Source organism: Microcebus murinus, chromosome 2 (assembly GCF_040939455.1).
Source record: "Microcebus murinus isolate Inina chromosome 2, M.murinus_Inina_mat1.0, whole genome shotgun sequence".
NCBI lineage: Eukaryota > Metazoa > Chordata > Mammalia > Primates > Cheirogaleidae > Microcebus > Microcebus murinus.
In genome coordinates, this window is record NC_134105.1 from 75727531 (window position 1) to 75749240 (window position 21710).

At 33.7% G+C, this 21710-nt stretch overlaps 1 protein-coding gene across 5 annotated transcripts in view; it reads right to left on the reverse strand.

The window, feature by feature from the left end:
- Positions 1–21710, reverse strand: part of ARHGAP29 (Rho GTPase activating protein 29) — a 79835-nt gene that overhangs the window by 20717 nt on the left and 37408 nt on the right. For all 5 annotated transcript variants that reach the window (XM_075999868.1, XM_012790972.3, XM_012790967.3 and 2 more), the window contains 9 exons: positions 16752–16848; positions 16326–16398; positions 14157–14217; positions 13562–13699; positions 12455–12519; positions 11935–12045; positions 11760–11840; positions 11382–11570; positions 10278–10415 (listed from right to left, as the gene is read on the reverse strand). In XM_075999868.1, the coding sequence (XP_075855983.1) occupies positions 10278–10415; positions 11382–11570; positions 11760–11840; positions 11935–12045; positions 12455–12519; positions 13562–13699; positions 14157–14217; positions 16326–16398; positions 16752–16848 (953 nt within the window). The remainder of the gene's footprint in view (positions 1–10277; positions 10416–11381; positions 11571–11759; positions 11841–11934; positions 12046–12454; positions 12520–13561; positions 13700–14156; positions 14218–16325; positions 16399–16751; positions 16849–21710) is intronic.

The following is a 21710-nucleotide window of genomic DNA, read 5'->3' on the forward strand; positions in this document are numbered from 1 at the left end:
TCTGATGTATTCTTCAAAATGCTACTTTGAGCCAGGTTCAGTGGCTCACACCTATAATCCCAGTTCTCTGGGAGGCCAAGGCAGGAGACTACTTGAGGCCATGAGTTTGAGACCAGCCTGGGCAACATAGCAAGACCTTATCTCTACAAAAAATTTAAAAATTAGCTAGGCGTGGGTGGTGCGTGCCTGTAGTCATAGGTATTCCAGAGGCTGAGACAAGAGGAACACTTGAGTCCAGGAACTTGAGGTTGCCATGAGCTATGATGATACCACTGCATTCTAGCCTGCACGCAAGAGCAAGACCCTGTCTCAAAAAGTAAAATAAAATGAAATAAACAATAAAAAAAAAAAATGCCTCTTTGGCTCCTGTGTGGGGATTGTATTTAAGGGAAGCAGTGTGAATGAATGCCAAATTTCAATTAGCTTAATGTTATTTCAAAGACTGCCATGTTTCTTCTTCATCTCTCCTGACATACCAGATGATACACTGAATTTTTGATTAGCCTCTAAGTCCTTTCCAATGTAGACAGGTATTTCCCTAAGGATAAATAGTATTTGAAGAATGCACAAAACAGCATAAATATTATTTGAAAAATGTATGAAGCAAAATAGCTTATTTGTGCCCTAATTCCTTCAAGGAACAAAGGAAATTCAAGCTACATATGGTATAGTTTAAGTCCAACAACTGGCTATGTCAGGGCACTCTCCAACTAAAGGTAACTGCTTACTCTCCTGATCCTAAAGGTAGCTTGCAAGTTGGGTGCCCTCCATCAAGTTATTTATAACTTCTTTAAACCAGTGCTTTGGAAAAGTTAAAGTGCAAATGAATCACCTGTGGGAATCTTGTTCAAATGCAGATTATGATTCCAAAGGTCTCTGTTGAAACCCAAGGTTCTGCATTCCTCATAGGCTCCCAAAGTAATGACAATGTGACTGGTCCAAGGATCACATTTTGAGAAGGCTTTCTAAACTTTAATTTTCTCATCATGGAGCTAAAAGCCTAATAGGATTTTGTGAGAATTAAATGAGTTAATGTAGACAAAGGGCTTAATATACTGGCAAGTGTATTATTCAATCTTAGTTATGTCATTGTTTAAGGTGAAGGGATTTGCCAAAGGTAAATACTTAGCCTACATGACTTACAAAAAGAAATTTTGAATCCTTGAATTTTATAATTCTTTTAACTCATTTTATGATTCTGTAAGTTAATCACATTAATTAATCAAAATTTGGTAAATGAATGAGATATAATTTTATTTTTTAAATTTAAAATTTTAAATTGTTATATGTATGTAATAGTTGTAGAGACATAATTTTAAACACCTAAAAACATTTTAAGGAAGGTTTCTGGTTCAGATGGAGCTACAATTCAAAGTATAACTAATCCAGTGATATGATTTCTCACCCACTTCCCCAGTCAGGTTTTCCAGCCTACACTCCATGCAGGGCTCCTACTCAAAGACATCCAGATTCCCAGAAGATGGACAGAAAGAGCTCCACGAAAGGTCCTCTCTGGACCAAGGAACAAAAGGGGGGAGGGTAGTGGTGGAAGATGTGACTGAAAGAGCAGGGGAAATTCCCTGGTTTCTTTTGCATGTTTGTTTTCTCTCCTGGCCCAGTCCCCAGTCAAGTACAATCCCTAAGACACAATCCGTGGCAGCAGTAGTGACAGCAGTAGCAGCTGAAGAGACACCTAAAACTCTGAAGAGATCCTCCTTTATAACCAGACTAAGTGTGGTCTAAAGAGTGAGGGGTCTGACATTCCTGTTGCTTTTTTCTCTTTATCCTCCCCACACTTGGCCCCGGAGAAACACAGAATAGGCAGACATCAGCCTCCGGGTCATTAGACTGGGAAAAGAATCCAAAAAGTCAATCTAACTAGATCAAATGCCTGCTACAGTTGTAAAAAAAAAAAAAAATTGTAAAATATAGGTTTATAAACAGGACCCAGAGTCACATAGAGTAATACTGAAAATGTCTAGGATATCATCCAAAATTACTTGTCACATGAAGAACCAAGAAAATCTCAACTCACAAGAGAAAAGAAAGAAACAGACAGCAACACTGAAATGACTTAGATATTGGGATTATCACATGCAGATTCTAAAACCTATTATTATGTTGGTGCAAAAGTAATTGCAGGTTCAGACCGTGAATTTTAAATCATTGTAACTAGGCTCAAACACATCTTTATTAATCAAAACAGAAACCATTACAATCAATACATTTTTGCCAACAAGAAGTAAGTTTGCTTATTCCTGTAAGTGTAAAAATCTGTGCTTTGGGATTTGACAAACTCTTGAAAAGCATTTTCTGTATCCTGCTGGTTGTGGAAGCGTTTTCCCTGCAAAATGTTGTGGAGATGCTTGAAGAAGTGGTAGTCAGTTGGTGAGATGTCAGATGAATATGGCAGATGAGACAAAACTCTGTAGCCCAATTCATTCCATTTTAGAAGCACTGGTTGTGCAACGTGTGGTCAGGCATTGTTGTGGAGAAGAATTGGGCCCTTTCTATTGACCAATGCCGGCTGCAGGTGTTGCTGTTTTCAGTGCATCTCATCGATTTGCTGAGCATCCTTCTCAGATATAATAGTTTCTCCAGGATTCAGAAAGCTTTAGTGGATCAGACAAGCAGCGGACCACCAAACAGTAACCATGACCTTTTTTTTGGTGCAAGTTTGGCTTTGCGAAGTGCTTTGGAGCTTCTTCTGAGTCCAGCCACTAAACTGGTCATCATTGGTTGTCATATAAAATCCACTTTTTGTTGCATGTCACCATCAAATCAAGAAATGGTTCCTTGTTGTGTACAATAAGAGAAGACGACCCTTCAAAACAACGATTTTTTTGATTTTCAGTCAGCTCATGAGGCACCGACTTATTGAGCTTTTCCACCTTTCCAATTTGCTTCAAATGACTAATGACCTTATAATGGTTGACGTTGAGTTCTTCCGCAACTTCTCATGTAGTTGGAAGAGATCAGCTTCAATGATTGCTTTCAACTGGTTGTTGTCAACTTTGGATGGCCAGCCACTGTGCTCCTCATCTTCAAGTCTCTCGTCTCCTTTGTAAAACTTCTTTAACCACTACTGCACATACGTGCATTAGCAGTTTCTGGGCCAAATGTGTTGTTGATGTTGCAAGTTGTCTCCACTGCTTTATGACTGATTTTGAACTCGAATAAGAGAATTGCTCAAGACCAGGCATCGTGGTTCATGCCTGTAATCCTAGCACTCTGGAAGGCCGAGGGTAGAGGATCACTTGAGGTCAGGAGTTCGAGACCAGTCTCAGCAAAAGCAAGACCCCATCTCTACTAAAAACAGAAAGAAATTAGCTGGGCAATTAATAATAGAAAAAAGAAATTAACAGGTGTGGTGGCACACACCTGTAGTCCCAGCTACTTGGGAGGCTGAGGCAGGAGGATCATTCAAGACCAGGAGTTTGAGGTTTCTGTGAGCTAGGCTAACACCATAGCATTCTAGCCTGGACTACAGAGCAAGGCTCTGTCTCAAAAAAAAAAAAAAGAGAGAGAGAAAGAAAGAAAAAAAAATTGCTCAAATTTGCTTTTTGTTTAATATCATTTCTGTATCTAAAATAAATATAAAATAAACAGTAATAACTCATTAGCAAAAAAATAAAGAAATATGCACTAAAATGATAACATAACCACATTTATTTAAGAATGTATTCCAATAACAAATAGCAAATGCCAAAAATGCCAAAACCACAATTGCTTCTGCACCAACCTAATATAATGGTTGCAGAAGTAGGGCAAACAATCTTGAAACATGGAAAGACAGAAGTCTCATCAAAGAAATGGAAGATATAAAAAAGAAACAAAAGAAAATTTTACTGAAAAATAAAATATCTAAAAAAATTTATTGGATGTACTGTACAGGAAAATGGAGATACCAAAGGAAAGAGTCAGTGAACTTGAAAACAGATCAACAGAATAAAAAACAAACCACCAAGAGAAAAAAGACTGAGGAAAAAACAGAGAAGACCTCCAGACCTGTGGGAGAATAACAAGAGGCCTAGTATTTGAATCACTGAGTCTTAGAGGAAGAGGAGAAAGAGAGTGCTACCAAACCAACAAACAAAAATCTGAAGAAATAATAGCTAAAAATATCAAATTTTATAAGAGTCAAACTTGCAGAATCAAGTCCAATGAATTCAAAATAGGAAAAACAGCAAAAACCATGCCCAGCCAGATATACCTTAATCAAAATGAGGAAAACCAAAGACAAGAAAAAGTCTAGAAAGCACTCAAAGAAAAACAACACATACCACCACAATGATGATTCAAATGATTGTAGATTTCTCACAAGAAACTATGGAGGCCAGAAGGGAGTAGAACATTTGTAAAGTGTGAAAGAAAATAACTGAATTCTGTATTTAGAATTCCGTATCAAGTAAAGATGTGCTTTGGAAAACAAAACAAAACAGATGAAAGATGAAAGACAACCAAGAGAATTCATTTCCAGCAGACCTGCTATAAATGATAAAGGAAGTTCTATAGACAAAAGGGAAATGTTACCAGAGGGAAGATGGAACTGTAAGAATGAAAGAATAATTAATGGAAATGGTAACTATCTGAATAAACAGACTATCTTTCTCCTAACTTCTTCGTAATATGTATAACTTTTAATAGCAAAATTTTTAAGATGCTCTGGTGCCATTTTCAACATATATACATGTAATATGCATTTATCAATTACAAGCCTGGGTAGGTAAAGGGACTTACGTGGTGGTAATGTTTCTACATTCCACTTCAAGTGGTAAAATACTAGTTCTAAGCAGACTATGAAAAATTAAGAGAAAGTATGTGTATATATACATGTGTGTGCACATATATACACACATATATATTAATCCCTAGTGCAATAATTTTTTTAAAAAACACATAAAGATAGTTAAAAAAAACCAACAAATTAAATAGATAAATTAAAAATATAAGACTAGAAAATTATCAATTCATCCAAAAGAAGGCAGCAAACGGGAAAAAGATGAAAGGAAACAGTTAGTATAAACAGGAAAGAAAGAAAATAGTAGACCTAAATCTGAGCATATATTTACATTAAATATAAATGGTCTAAACATTACACTTACAAGATACATGTCTTAAATCGAGATGGAAGTATATACTATATAAAAATCTCATTTTAAATATAATGATAAAATTAAAAATAGAAGAACGGCAAAAGATACACCATGCTCAAAACAATGAAAAGAAAACTGAAATAGCTGTATCAATATTAAATAGAATAAAGAGCAAGGGAATTTACTGAGATAAAGAGGTATTTCATAAGGATAAAAGGATCAATTCACAAAGGATCATAAAATAATTGTTAATATGTAAGCAAATTGCAGACCTTCAAAATACATAAAACAAAGTCTGATAGAACTAAAAATACACAATATGTTGGAACTTCAAAACTTCTTTCTCAGTAATTGCTAGTAGTAGTAAAAACTAAATCATCAAGAATATAGAAGAAATAAATTACATCTTAAACTAATAGGAACTAATTCACATTTACAAAAGACTCCATCCAACAACAGAACACATATTCTTTTCAAGTGCACACATGGAACATTCATCACTGAACTTTTCAAAGAAACAGTTTTTAGTTTCATTAATTTTTCTCTGTTTTTTGTTTTTAATTTTATTGATTTCTGCTTTTTATTTATTTCTGCTTGTTTATGACTCATATTCTGGGTCATAAAACAAACCCTAACAAATTTTAAGAGATTTGAGATCATACAAAATATTTCTCCCACCATAATGATATTAAGCTAGAAATCAATTAAACTAGAAATATCAGAAAGGTGTCCAGAAAACCCTCAAATACTTGGAAATTAAACAACAAACTTCTATATTATCCACAGGTCAAAGAGGAGGTCACAAGGGAAATCAGAAAATACTTCGAACTGAACAAAAATGAAAATACAATATTTTAAGATCTGTGGGATATAGATAAGCAGTGCTTAGAGAATGGAAATTTTGTTTTGTTTCGTTTTTATTTTTCAGCCTTGAGTCTTTTTTTTTAAATTATTTTTAATTATTATGAGTACATAATAGTTGTATGTATTATTTAGAGAGGGAGTTTTAAATATTTGTATTAGAGAAGCAGAAAGGTCTCAATGAACATGTAAGCTTTTGCCTTTAAGAAACTAAAAAAATGCAGAAATCAATAAAATTGAAAAAAAATAGATTAAAAAAAATCAACCAAACCAAAAGCTATTTTTTTGAAAACATCAATAAAATTTATAAATCTCTTGCCAGACTGACCAAAGAGAGAGAAAGAGAAAGATGATGCTTACCACTACAGGAATGAAAGATAGGATATCACTACAGCCCACTGAGACATTAAAAGGATAAGAGAATACTATAAAACACCCTATGCACACAAATTCAACAACTTAGATAAAAAGGACCATTTCCATGAAAGCCAGAAACTACTGAAATGCACCTAAGAAGAAATAATTAACTTGAATAGGCCTATATCAAAAGAAATTGAATACATAGTAAAAAACAAACAAATAAGAAACCCCCAAGCCCAGACACTTTCACCAAGGGAATTCTACCAAACATTTAAAAAAGAAATGACACAAATCTGACACAATCTCTTCCAGAAAACAGAAAAGGAGGGAACACTTCCCAACTCATTTTATTAAATATAAGGCCAGATTACCCTGATACTTTAAAAATGAAAGAGAAGGGGAGGAGAAGAGAGAGGAGTGAAGGAAAGGAAGAAAAGAAAGGGAAGAAAAGAAAGAAAGAAGACATATCAATGTTTCCCTAATAGAGAAGAAAAAGAAAAAATACTCAACAAAATATCAGCAAAGTAAATCTAGCAATATACAAAAGAAACAATTCATCATGATCAAGAAGGGCTTATTCCAGGAATGCAAGGCTAGATCAACACTCAAATATCGATGTAACCTACCATATTAACAGTCTAAATTAGACAAACTACATGATCACATCAAATAATGCAGAAAAACATTTGATAAAAATCCAACATTTATTCATGATAAAACTCTCAGCAAACTAGAAAAAAGGGAAATTCCTTAACCAGATACAGGGCATCTTCAAAGAACCTACAGCTATGATTATACTTAATGGTGAAAGACTAAATGCTTTATACCTAAGATGGAGAATAAGGCAAGGATGTCTTCTCTCATTACTCCTATTTAACAATGTGCTGGAAGTCATAGAGAGTGCAATAAGAAAAAAAAAATAAAGTGAATACAGATTGGAAAGGAAGACATAAAACTGTCCCTAATTATAGGTAGCATAATTTGCTATGTAGAAAACCCCAAGGAATCTACAAAAAACTCCTAGAACAAATAAGTGAGTTTGGTAAAGTTGCAAGAGACAAGATCAACATACAAAAATCAACTGTATTTCTAAATATTGACAATGAGCAATAGGAATTTGAAATTAAATAAGATCTATACATACATATACACACATAAATTGACAGACTTACACGTTGAAAACTATAAAATGCTGATTTTTTAAAAAATCAAAGACCTAAATCACTGAAGAGACATACTATGTTCATGGATTGGACAACTTTAGTTAAGTCAATTCTCCCCAATCTAAGATTTAATACAATTCCAACAAAAATGTTAGCAAGTTTTTTGTGCTTATAAACAAGCTGATTCTAACATTTTTATGGAAAGTCAAAGGATATTAAATACTCAAAACAATTCTGAAAAACAATCAAGTTGGAAGACCCACACTACTTCCCTTGATTTTAAGACTAGTCCTATAAAGCAAGAGTAAGAAATGAGGTTATGGCAAAAGGATAAATAAGCATATTAATGGAACAAAATAGACAATACAGAAATAGACACAGACAAATATGGTCAACTTATTTTTGACAAAGATGCAAAGGCAATTTAATGAAAATGACATCGTGTTTTCAATAAATGGTATCGAAACAAGTGGCCATCTGTATTAATCATGTTTTTAATTTTCTCTATTTTGCAGTATATTTTGATATCTTAACAAGCATGCTCTCCAGGGAGAGACTGCTCCTCCCTGGGCTAGCCAATTCTTAGAGACAGCCAAGGGCTCAGTTAAGATCACATCTTTCCTATGCAAACCAACAAGTCTCAAGTCTACAGCCCCAACCATCTTCTTATCTAACTTTTACATACCAAGCCAATAATTTTCTCTACCCTAAATTATCCCAGAGCCAGGTACCAGGCAACTAGAGACCATCCCTATACCTGAAAGCCCACTGGAATTATTCAACTAGCCAATCCTAAACTGTTTACCTTGCCTGACTTGCCTTTTCTGAGAAAACCCCAATAAAAACTCTACTCAGCTTTCCTCTCATTCGTGCTTATGCTTGCCAAACTTGGTATTTCCCTTGTGGCTATGCAAGGATTGACGTGTTCATTTCTCTCAGGAAATGTAAATAATAAATTCTTCTTTCAGTGGCATTGATCTCTCTATGTTATCTCCATAAGTTATAATCCCATGAGTATAATTTTAATATAACACCCATAATGCTAAAAATCAACCTCAACCTATACCTTACACCTCACACAAAAATTAACTCAAAATGGATCATATATTTATATATAAAAGTACAAAACTATTAGTAGAAAATATAGGAGAAATAGTTGTGACCACAGGTTAGGTGAAGTGCTCTTAGATATAAGCATGACCCATAAAAGAAGAAACTGATAAACTGGATGCCACCGAAGTCATCTTTTGCTCCCTGAAAGACACCACCAAAAGAATAAAAAGAGAAGCTTCAGAATGGGAGAAAATATACACAAACTCAACAATAAGAAGGTTGGGCACGGTGGCTCATGCCTGTAATCCTACCACTCTGGGAGGCTGAGTAGAGGCTGAGGCGGGCAGATTGCTCGAGGTCAGGAGTTCAAAACCAGCCTGAGCAAGAGCGAGACCCCGTCTCTACTATAAATAGAAAGAAATTAATTGGCCAACTAATATATATAGAAAAAATTAGCCAGGCATGGTGGCGCATGCCTGTAGTCCCAGCTACTCGGGAGACTGAGGCAGCAGGATTGCTTGAGCTCCCCAGGAGTTTGAGGTTGCTGTGAGCTAGGCTGATGCCACGGCACTCACTCTAGCCTGGGCAACAAAGACTGTATCTCAAAAAAAAAAAACAAAAAAAAAAACCCAATAAGAAAACAAACGACTCAGTAGAAAAGAAAAAAGCCAAAACTACAGCCAAACTACAAACTAAGTATCATTAGTCATTCTGCAAACAGAAATTAAAACCACAATTAGATAACACTACACACCTATTAGAACAGCTAAAATTTAAAAACCACCACCAACTGACAAATATCAAGGACATGGAACAATTGGAATTCTGAAACACTGCTGGTTAGAATGAAAAATATTATAGCCACTCTGCAAAACAGTTTGGCAGTTTCTTATTAAGGTAACCATATATTTAGCATACCAACAAGTAATCCCACTCCTAGTTATTTACCACCCTAGAAATACAAATATTCTTATATTCATAATCACCCCAAACTGGAAACAACATAAATGTCCAACTAGTGAATATATAAACCAGTGGTACAGTCATATAATGGAATACTACTCAGCAATAAAAAAAATTAATTGTTGATATGTGCATAACATTGATGAATCTCAAAGTACTTGTCAGGGGTTAGGGGTACGTAGAGAGTTTGACCACAAAGGGCAGCATAAAGGAATTATTTTGAAGTGAAAGAAGTGTTCTGAATCCTGATTGTGGTGGTGCTTACATATATTTATTTGCATTAAAACGTGTAGACTATACACTAAAAAAAAGGATTTTATATATAATTTTTTTACAAAAAACATTTTAAAGAGGTAAGTGAAAACACTCGAGGGCAGGATGTTTTGTCTTCAAATAAATCATTGGGTTCAATTTTAATATTTAGTTTACTCAAATTTTGAATACTAGATCTCAGAACACTGATAGAAGTTTCAGGGGTCAAATGAATTTTGTCTATCCAGCCAAGAAAGACTGGCTTAGAGGCAATTTCAAACTCTCAGACTTCAGTTTTAATCAAACAAATCATCAATCCAGGGGACATGGGGGGAGGCAGATCAAAAGTAACTCAAACGATGTACCACTATGAAAAAATGAAAGTTAATTTTCAAACTCAACATGTTTCATTTATCTCAGAATTTAAATCCCATAAGAATCATGATTTATCAGGTATCCCTTTCTCTTCTACAGATATACAGACTTTTTGTTTTCCTCTTGCCTTCAAAACATTAAAGAAATTACTTACAGCTTTAAGGGTAAGATCACACTGGAAAACAAGTGTCCGGAGTTGTGTTAAAATTTCTCTTCTGGTATTTTCTAGATCATTTCGTCTTTCTTCAACATTTGTCACACAAGTTTTGTAAAGTTCATTTGCTTCTTCTACCTTTAGGAATATCACAGAAAAATATAACACTGATTACTACAATTTATGTTTTAAAACAAATACGTATTACAGTAAAGATAAACTTAATCAAAAAGATTTTATTCATGAATATTCTGAAATATTGTTTTCAATAGAATATTTCTAAAGATAACAAATAATCTATTTTAGTCAGTGATTCAAGGGTACTTGACTTTAAAGAATAGTCAAGTATGATTTACAATTAGTATATTGTTTGTCTATAAAATAAATGTCCATTTCTATTTAAAACCAGCATTTTCTACTTATATTTACCATTTTCAATATAATCTTACAGAATTTATCAAATTATATTTCATCAATAATAAAAAACTTCAGTCTATCCTTGCTATTAAGTGTGGAATTAGTACACATACACACACACATACACATTTCCCTAAAAGATAAACTTTCTGAACTACCAAGTAAAAGTATTAAACTACTACTGCCTTCTCTAAGATATTCTTTCACAAACTCCAAAATCCAAAAGTCTTTTAACTTAGTGGTTCACCAGCCACATCAGCATCACCTAGAGACTCGTTAAAACTATAAACCTTCAAGGCAGGAGGAATGCCTCAGGCCAGGAATTCAAGACCCGGACTGGGCAACATTGGGAGATCCCATCTCTACAAAATATTTTTAAAAACTAGCCAGGCATGGTGGCTCGTGTCTTGAGAGGCTGAGGTAGGAGAACTGACTGAGCCCAGAATCTCAAGGTTCCAGTGTGCTATGACTGCGTCATTGCACTCAAGCCTGACAATCCTTTCTCAAAAAGAAAGTAAATTGTCTGGGTCTCACCCTTGACCTACTCAATCAGAACTCCAGGAGAATGGGCCTGACAATCTGTTCTGACAAGCCTTCCAGGTGATCCTTGCAGATGCTGAAGTGTGAGAACCAAACCCCTACCAGATTATTACTAATTCAACTTTCAAATAACAAAAATATCACTACTTTTTGGAGAGCCTCCTCTTCCAACCTTCGCTTTTTTTCTAGTTGCTTGTTGAGATTTTTTGGTAATCCACCACTTGAACACAGATGCTCCTCTTCTGCACGAAACATGGAAGATTTTGCTTTTTCATATTCATCTTGACGTTGCATACATAACAGCTTTGCCTTTTTAAGAGCAGTCTCTGTTTCGAGCTACACGGAAAAGAATATTAAACACAGAATACAAAAGAAATCTGAACATACAAATATCTTTAGCATATTTGGCAAGATAGTTAAGACAGTATCTTAGAAAACTACAGAGTATAAGGTAGATCATTATATATGGCAGATAATTTTAGATTTTCAGAAATAGGTATATGAAAATTTCATTATAATACTAACCATTTTATTTTGTTCTTGTTTCCAAAGTTCTTTTATTTCTTTCCTTTGTTTTTCCATTTCATTTTTCCTCCCAAGTAGAGGCTGTCAAGGAAATTTTTAAAAAAGAAAAAAAGCTGTTTTCTAAAGATATACTGTTATAAAAACATTTGTATTATACATACAATTTAATCTTTACCTGAACAAATTTGTTGGCTTGAAGAGCTGCAATTGTTTGTTGTAAAAGGTGACTGCTCTGTATATCATTAAGAAGAGCATTGGCAAAGAGAGACTGCAGTGGCATAAACTCCTAGAATTTAAAATTGAAAAGTAATTTTATAACAGAAATGGCACTAGAATTCCAGAATCTCCACAACTCTTCTTCAAAAATAGCAACTTTAAGTTTAGACTTTTTTCTCCCAAGAAAAATAACTAGTCCTAAACGTGACTATGTGAGAAAAATGTTGAATTATAATTATAAAGTTAATTAATAAAAGTAGCAGCTATCAAGATAATCAATATTTATATAAAATTATAAATTTCCTATTTTTTTCATAATGGATATCCAACTAAATTTAAAGGAATTTTGTCAATAAAAAGATTAGAATTTAAGTACTTTCCTGAAATTAACTGATACTGTCTGGTTTTACAAAGCACTATTAGGAGCTCATCTGAGTTGTCTCTTGTTATAGAACCCTAGAAGTTCACAGAACATTTACCTGTATTCCAATGTTAGTTCTAGTTGCCTCTGCCAGCTTTACAATATTTCTAGAGGACTCCAATTCTGAAAGGTCAAAGAAGGTAAAATTAACTGATTTTTCCTCTTCATACTCCAAAATTACTTGTAATTCCCCAGTAAAAAAGTGACCACAAACACTAGTGTGCATCGTAATATAATGCAGTGATTTTTTTTTTTTTTAAAGAGATTGGGTTTTGCTGTGTTGCCTAGGCTAGCCTAGAACTCCTAGGTTGAAGTGATCCTCCCTTCTCAGCCTCCAGAGTAGCTAGAATACAGGCACAGGTTGCCATGCCCAGCTCTTAATGCAGTGATTCTTAATCGTAAGTGCTCATCAGAATCAACTGGGAAATTTTTTCAAAATATACTCGCCTAGACCTCACGCCTCTCTGAGGGATGGGACCTAGGCTTGTGTATTATCCCTTTACAGGGCTAGTCAGGTGATTCTGATTAGCATTCTCAATTAAAAACAAATAATACAGTAGAAAGAGCAGTCTTTGGGTGTATTCTATATTCTTCCAGTTATGCTATATGACCTTAAGCAAATCTGCTATATGACCTTAGGAAAAATCACTGCTCTTATTTGTCTCAGCTGTAAAATGGAGATGACAATCTGTTTCTTGACTACTTTCCAGGGTTTCTCTGTAAGGATTAAATGATATAATGGATATGAAAATATTCTGACAACTGCAAAATACTCAGGGAATATTAGCTATTAAGATGTTTCTTCTATGCTTCCATTGCCTTCTGCTATTACATCTACTGTTACTTTTTTCTCCTTTTACCATATTGTCTTACTGCATTTCTTTTTACCCACTAGAGTATGACAGCACTCTAAAGGCAAAGACAGTATTCTATTTGTCTTTTTGTCTCTAGGTCTAGTGGTTGGCCCACCATAAATGTTCAATAAGCATATCTAGCATAATAGTGTTTCCTGTTTCAAGAGGAGAAAATGGATAATGATTTTATTCATTACAATGGAATAGCTACTAATTTGAAATCATATCACTCACAGCCTGTAGACAATTAATTACAAACAATTCAGCTATTACACTCCAAAGTTATTTAGATGCTCCAAAGGGCAACTCACCTAAGTTAAGCTTTTTTTCAACCCACGAAACTATATTCTTGGTATATTTTGACCAGGTTTTTGCATATGACAAAGCCAATTCTATAGAGTTAGTATTCTTTAACAGCATGCTGTCTAGTTCTATAGGAGAAAAATTTCCTGAAAACAAAAACATCAAGGTAAATATACATTATATGGTCACATAATAACTGTACACAAAGAAGCACTCAGATCCTAAGATGTTCTTCAAAAAAAAAAAAACCAGTTTAAAAAAATACTAGTGACAAATTTAGAATTAAAGGGACAAGTTTAAACTTAAAATAGTTTCAAATCCTAATGTATTTTTATCTTAATATGTATTTCTACAATTCATCAAATTATAAGCTTTATATTATACAATCCTTGATCAATCTATATTATTATATTATCTTCTCTAGTAGGTTTATTCCCTTAAGTTTTATAAACTTAAGGGAAAAAGTAATGTAAATATGTAAAATTTTGTGTATCAGTTTGCATTAAAAACAAATACACTAGGTTACTAAGCAAGAAGAGATTATGTAATCCACAACATTTATCGAAAGTAACTGCAAAACAGTTTGACATAAGTTTTAAGTACCTGGGGCATTATCTTTTTCATTGGATGAATCCACTGATTCCACAGAAACGTTTTCAAAAGACTTACAACATGCAAGAAGACAAATTTAAGATTAGAGCAGAAGACAACAAATCTTTGCTTCAGAAATTTTTCACTGTACTTTGTTACTACGACATAATTCTTGCTAAAGAATTTCAAGTATTTAAAACTCAAAAAGCCTGAGAAGTCTGTTTAAATGCCAGAACACTTTATAAGAATTACATAGCTTTTTATAACAGCAGTTTTCAAGATCCAAGAATAAGTAATCTCATTATTTACTAACAGCATTAGTTAACATTAACAAATCCACGCAAAACTTTAAATTCTGCAGATCCCCAAAATATAAGTTAAGAAGTTAAACAGAAGACATAAATCTGCCTCTTTCAGCTGTCGTTTATCATCTTACTATATGATAAGCATGTCTCTGAAAGCTTAGCACAGAACTTTCTCTCTGTGATGATGGAAATGCTTCATATCTATATTGTCCTGTACAGTGGCTACTAGCTACATGTAGTGACTTGAACATTTAAAAAGTGGCTAGTGTGACTAGGAAGTGAATTTTTATTTTATTTAATTATGAAGTTAAATTTAAAGAACTATATGTGGTTAGTGGCTACCTTATTGGACTGTCCTGGAAAATACCATCTACCAAAATTGTGAGATCCTAAACAAATTTGATCTATTTAGTTAGGTAATACCGTGTATGCAGGGATTCAATGCAAAATGGATAAAAGGGACGTGGGTCTGAAATCCAGCTCTATTACTACTGGGCTACAATAAGCTCACCTAACTTTAGTTTGCCCTTCTGCAAAAGGAGGATAATAATATTACTTCCACAAGGCTGTTTTAAGATGACGTAGGCTTAGCACAGTACATGGTACATAGTAACCACTATTAAATAAATTGCGGCTATTATTTACAAAGGGTATTTTTCAAAACCTTTCATCAAAGTAATTTTATTATTAGCATAATATATTATCATGAGCTTTTGTTATTCCAATCTCTAGGGTAAATTAAAAACTTCAAAAAAGGAAAACAAGATGCAAAAGAAAAAAAGAAAACAGTATTTTCCTATTAAAAATTAGTATATATGTGCACAATAGAAGGACAAGAAATATGGTTCACATCTAAAATTAAAATTGTTCAGAGCTTTGCCACAAAGATAAAATGTTTTATTATCTTCTGAAGTACTAGCAACAGTTTGAAAAAATAAAACTGAGGAAGAATCATGAGTAATAGCAAAATATTTAGAGATCTTAAAACTCCATCATTATCCTTCATCAATGTATGGCTTCAGAAATAGTCATAATTTTTTGTAATATTGTAGTACATATAACAAATGCCTTAAGTAGTCATTCATATTTTGTATCATTTTAAGAAAGAACTGAAGTTTTTATATTATTTTGATATAATACAAGTGTGTGGCACATTTCCAAATATTTGTTGAAATCTTTTTTGGGTCTGATCATCCCTAACACAGTAAATGATCAATACATGTCCCTGATGCAGCTTATTTATGTATCTTGCATTTAGTAAAAAAAAAAAAAATCAGCTAACTGAAAATATTACCACTACTATAAATCACTAAAACAATATTCTCCCTACATTTCCCACGTTCTATTAGTCCATAGCAATTTTTCTTCCAATTGGAAATCAGAACCCCAATTCTATGAGATACTTAAAGTAATGTTCTTAGGGAGAACTAAGACCTACAGGACTGTCAACAAGTGTTTGATGATAATAAACATAAACTGTACAATGTGTGAGAATATTAACATCCTCTTTACTTCTTGCATTATTTTTCTAAGTTTTTAAGATCGATGTCAATGTCAGGAGGTAAAAATGGTTAAGAATTACTTATTAAAATTTTAGAGCATATGACACAGATTCATTACATAAGATGCTATAAAATTATCAGATACGTTCTTTTAACATGATAGTCCCACTTAAAAAGTATAACTAAATTATTGTTCCAGAAATGGATCATAAATTATCATATTTAAAATGAATTGGCTTGTTTTTCTTATCATAATATGATAATTTCTAAATTCAAAAACTAATTAAGAGTAATGCTGAGATTAACATTAGGAAATAATTGAAATATTAATTTAAAAATATTAAAGGCTTTGCTTTCACAGAAACTTAGCCTACCTTACTTTCCCGAGAAACAGGCAGTCGCAATATTGAATCATTGCCTACATCTCCCATAAGGAAGTTTGTAAGGCTATCCAGTGAAATTAAAAAAAAGAAACAGAAAGACAAGTCATTACACTTCTTTGTCACAGGCTTTACATTCAACATATCATCTAAGATAATTTTTTAAGAACCTTAAAAATAAACTCCTAGGAATCTATTCACATAAAACACAAACACAGTCACTTGCAAATGGATATTGCTTCTATACGTAGCTATAAAGACACTTCTAAATATAGTTATTAAGCAATACAGAATGTAGCTTTTCCAAAGTTATGATAATATTTTATACTGATTAACACTTTGTCATGTATCTTACTGGATTATGCAACATACCCTACGACGCCGCCTAGGCCCATATAATTTAAATGACAATCTACTTACATATTCCCAAACGTAAACGCCAAAGTTTCAACAGAAGAAAATACTTCTCGGAAGAGATCGTTTTTGTTTTCTTCATTAACTTCTGTGAAGTTCACAGCTATAGGGAAAGGTTGGTTACAGTAAGTGAGGGAGAAAATATTTCAAACTGGATGTATATAAAAATCATTTAATCCTGTATAAAATTCACCATTACTTCAAGAAACATTAGAAGATTTAGAAACTGAAAAGCCTAATATATAAAATGGATATGATCTTCAAGTTCTTCATTATGAACATCATATAAAAGAATCTGCTTGCATAAAAGGATGAATAGCTGGCATTCCAAACTGACTACTCCATGCATTACACAATTTGACACATCTAAAAAGTGACTCAACGTGAAATCAATCAATCTTGGAGTCATAGAGTCCATGTTAACACCAGATCTCTGCTATTAAGAGTGTTCTGTGCTATTTTCTCTTACTGCTTTCTGGCATTTTTAAAAAAAGCTAAACACACTGTGGCTCGTTGAAGTCAATATGAAGTACATTTTTTACTATGAATTATCAACAATTGAAGTCATATACATTTGACATAGCATAAAACCTATAACAAAGCATACCACATTTTAAAAAACCTAGTACTTTAGAAAATTTAAATTCTTATTTATAGCCTTATTTCTTATTCTGAGACTCTTGAGCTCTGAGGTCCATGTTAACTGACATATAGCTAGCTGCTTTTGTTTACAATAGAGATATTCCAACATTTTGCATTTTGTTAAAGCAAATTATGAAACAGAACTGGAAAAAGTTTCTTACATTAACTTCTTCTCTATGTACTCTTATTAAAAACCCAAACATTATATACGAAGAAAAGGGAACATAGAATTGGTAATTTTTTAAGGAACCCATACTACTCAGGCTGGGTACAAGGAACAACAGGTTCCCTGTATCCCACCCTCCCTAGTATCCTTGCCAAAAAAGGGAAGGTAGAGAAACCACATGGAGAGGAAAGCATCCTCTGCTTTAAAACAGAGTTATTTTTAATCTTGGCTGTACATCAGAATTACCTTGGGGATCTTAGAAATAAAGTCTGGGTCCCACCACCAAAGATTCAGATTTTTCACAGGTCTGTGGTGAAGCACAGATATTTTTTAAAAGGTCTCCCAAGTGATTCCAATGTGCAACTAGGGTTGGAAAGCAAGAATTCCTAGGTACAAATGAATTAAACCTCAAGCCTATAAATCCCATGAAATCATAACCAAAATTATATATACATAAGCCTTTGTAGATGGGGCACTGGGGGCAGCACGGTAGGCTCATCTTTATCAGATTCTTCTAAATATCCCTGATACAAACAAAAATAAAAACTTAAGAACCACTGCAAATAATCTTTAAATATTCTTGGACTTCTGCTCTGGCCAAGATGGAGAAACAGGTTATACTTCTGTCTGAAACAACTAAAAGAAACCCATATAAAATATAAGAAACAACACTTTTCAAGACATTGGATTATCAGGCAACAAAAGAGAGTAATCCCTGACAAACAAGAAACCAACCATGGTAATCTCTACAATTGCTCTTGTTTACTGCCAAATATCACACAAAGCACATTTCTGAGCAAAGGATGTTATCAGGGATAAAAAGATCATTTCATAATTATGAAGGAGTCGATTCATCAGGATGACATAACAATTCTATATACATTTACGCACCTAATAAACAGAGCTTCCAAATGCATGCGGAAAAACTGATAGAACTGCAACAAGAAATAGGCAAATTCATAGTTATAACCAGAGATTTCAATAATCCTTCCTAATCACTGACAGAACATGTAGATAGAAAATTAAGTAAGGATAGGGAAGATTTGAACAATACTATCAACCACCTTGACAAGACAGAGGTTTACAGAATGTTCTACCCAACCACAGCAAAGCATATGTTCTTTTCAAATACACACTGAATATTTACCAAGATAGACTACATTATGGGCCACAAAACGAGTATCAAATTTAAAAGGATTCAAACCAGGCAAAGCATGTTGGGTGGCTGTATGAAATTAAATCAGAAACAAATAACAGAAGGATATCTGGAAAATCTCAAATATTTGGAAACTAAATATCACACTTCTAAATAACCCTTGGGTCAAAGAAGAAAAAGGGAAATTGGAAAGTATTTTGAACAGAATAAAAATGAAAACATAACAGACTTTGTGAAGCGGGTCCAGGAGGTACAGGCAAAAGGGAAGAACTACAAAGGGGTGTGCAATATCTTGACTATGATGTTTCACAGGAGTATGCATGTCAGAATTTATTAGATTGTATGTACTCTTTAAATATATACAGTTTATGGAATATCAATTGTACCTCCATAAAGTTCTTTTAAAAAATTCCTTGGAAAGTAGACTTTAAGTAATAATTTATAACATAATACTATCCAAAATGTAAACTCTACTCATGTTTCCTAGCTTTAACCTGTTAGATTTTAAAGGAAAAAAAAAAACAAAACACTTTACATAACACTATCCAAAATTCCATAATTATTCTCTCTTATAAATACACTTTTTTTCATGGCACTAAACATGACTGGGAGCTTAAAAAATAATAATTGTGAGTAGTGAAAAGACAGTTCAACCATCTTCCTTCCTTGTCTTTATCCCTACCGGAAGGTACAGCCATTACTGGTTTGCCTCTGCTTCAAAGCAGCCCTATAGTTCTAATGTCCATCTCCTTTTTGCTGTTTCTCAGTGTTTCAAATAAAAGTTTTTTGTTCCAGTCCCCATAATAAATCTTCCTACTCTTTCCAATAGTCTCCAAAACCCTACACCAATTTTACTCCTCATAGCCTCACTAGCTCCCATTCAATTTGACATTTTTTTCTTATGCTACTACTAACATACTCAATCTTTTATTTGTAAAAAAATGTTTATTTCACCATATTTCTTCCTAAAGCTACCATCCAATTATTTACCATTTCTTCACTGCCAAACCTCTATAAGTAGGTCATGCCATGGCCTGTATTACCTTCTTTCCCAAGTTAATCTTGAAATCAACAAGATTTGGCTTTTCACCCAATTTAAAGGTTATCAGGGGTTAGAAAACTTGTTCTGTAAAGGGCCAGGTAGTAAATATTTTAGGCTTTTCAAGCTATACGGTCTGTTACAACTACTCAACTCTGTTGAAAGGAGCCAAAGATGATAACAAATGAATAAGAGTAGCCATGTTCCAATAAAACTTTATTTAAAAAATCACACAGCAGGCAGATTTGGCCCATAAGCCCTAGTTTGCCAACCCCTGGTTAAGAGGATGGGTTCCAAAGCCAGTCTGCCTAGGTTAAATCCTAACTCTGTCACTAACTATGTTGCACAACTTAACTCCTCTGTGCCTCGGTTTCCTCACTTATAAAATAGGAATAATAATTATGTACTTAGAGATTGTGCAGATTAAATGAACTTAGAACAGAACCTGTTACAATCAAAATGTTCGGTAGACGTCAGCTATAATTTTCATGTAATCACTGAAAAACACTGTCAACAATAAGCTCTTACAGTCAAAATGGAAGGCCTTTTTTATTCTGTCTTCATTCTACTTGACTTTTCTGCAAGTGTCAACTACTCTACCACTTAATATGTATGCAAACTTGGACAAATCTCTCTCTATACCCATATCTGCAAAATGGGAGCTGATATTACAATAGTATTGACCTCAAAAAGCTGTTGTGGATTAAATGGGATAATACATGTTAAAGAGTTTAACAGTGTCTGACACGCAGTATGTCTTCAATAATGTCAGCTATAATACTATAAATATTAACTACTTCCTTCGATCTTGAAGTATTTTGCTCTTTTAGAAGCTATGTGTTACTGTAAGAAGAAGTAAGGCTTTGGAATTTCAGACCTGAGTTCAAATCTGGTCTCTACCATTTTGTCTGTTACTTTGAATACATTACCTACCTCAATTCCTTCATAAGCAAAATGGCATATTATTGAGAGGAATAACTGAGGAAAAAAACAAAGCATCTACAGTGCTTGATATTCAGTAAATATGAACTTCCCTCCTTAGTTCTTTAGCTATCTGCAGACAATTTGTACTTCAGAGTCTTCCCTACTGAGCCTATAGTTCTCATCTTGGCTTTCTTCTCTATGTATTATCCCCACAGAACCTACCTTTAAAGCAATGATTTTCTAAATGGTCTAGTTTTAACCCCTGAGCTCCAGACCTACATTTCTAATAGTCTTGTTTAACATGTTTCTCTACTTCCTTCTCGCTCTTTTCCATACAACCCCTTGCTCATTAGCTTCACTCAAAATACCTCTAAAATACTTTTCTTCCATTCCATTCCCATTGCCACTGACTTAGGTCAAAAGTTCACATTTTACCTCTAGTCTGAACAATTTAACAACTCGCTGACTAGTGTCTCTGTCTCTACTCTCTCTCTCACCTCTATTAGCAGTTCTTCAAAATCTCATCAAAATGTTGCTTAAGGTTGAAACAACTGTCTCACCTGGGCTCCCTACTGAGTCACAATACTTCACCCTAAGACAAGTTTAGTATCTCTTTAAGAAATCACATGAATAGCTTTTATATATACAACCTACTAGAGCAGCAACTTTCAAACTTTTTTGACCACAGCCTTCAGAAAGAAATACATATAACATCACAACCAAATATACCACACACACATAACAAACGGTTATATAACACCTATAGTTTCTAAAACATACTTAAGTCATACACCGAGTGCTGTATTTTCCTTATTTATTTTTTCTATTCTTTCATATTTTAAAAATGCTGGTCACAATCCACTAACTTGATGTCATGAGTCAGGGCCCATGGTTTGCAAACCACTGAAGTGAAAGATATAATGGAAGAAAAGCCACCGTTTGCATGAATGATAAATAGTTAAAAGAATAATTTTTAAAAATGAGGCAAGGCACAATGGCTCATGCCTGCAATCATAGCACTTTGGGAGACTGAGGCAG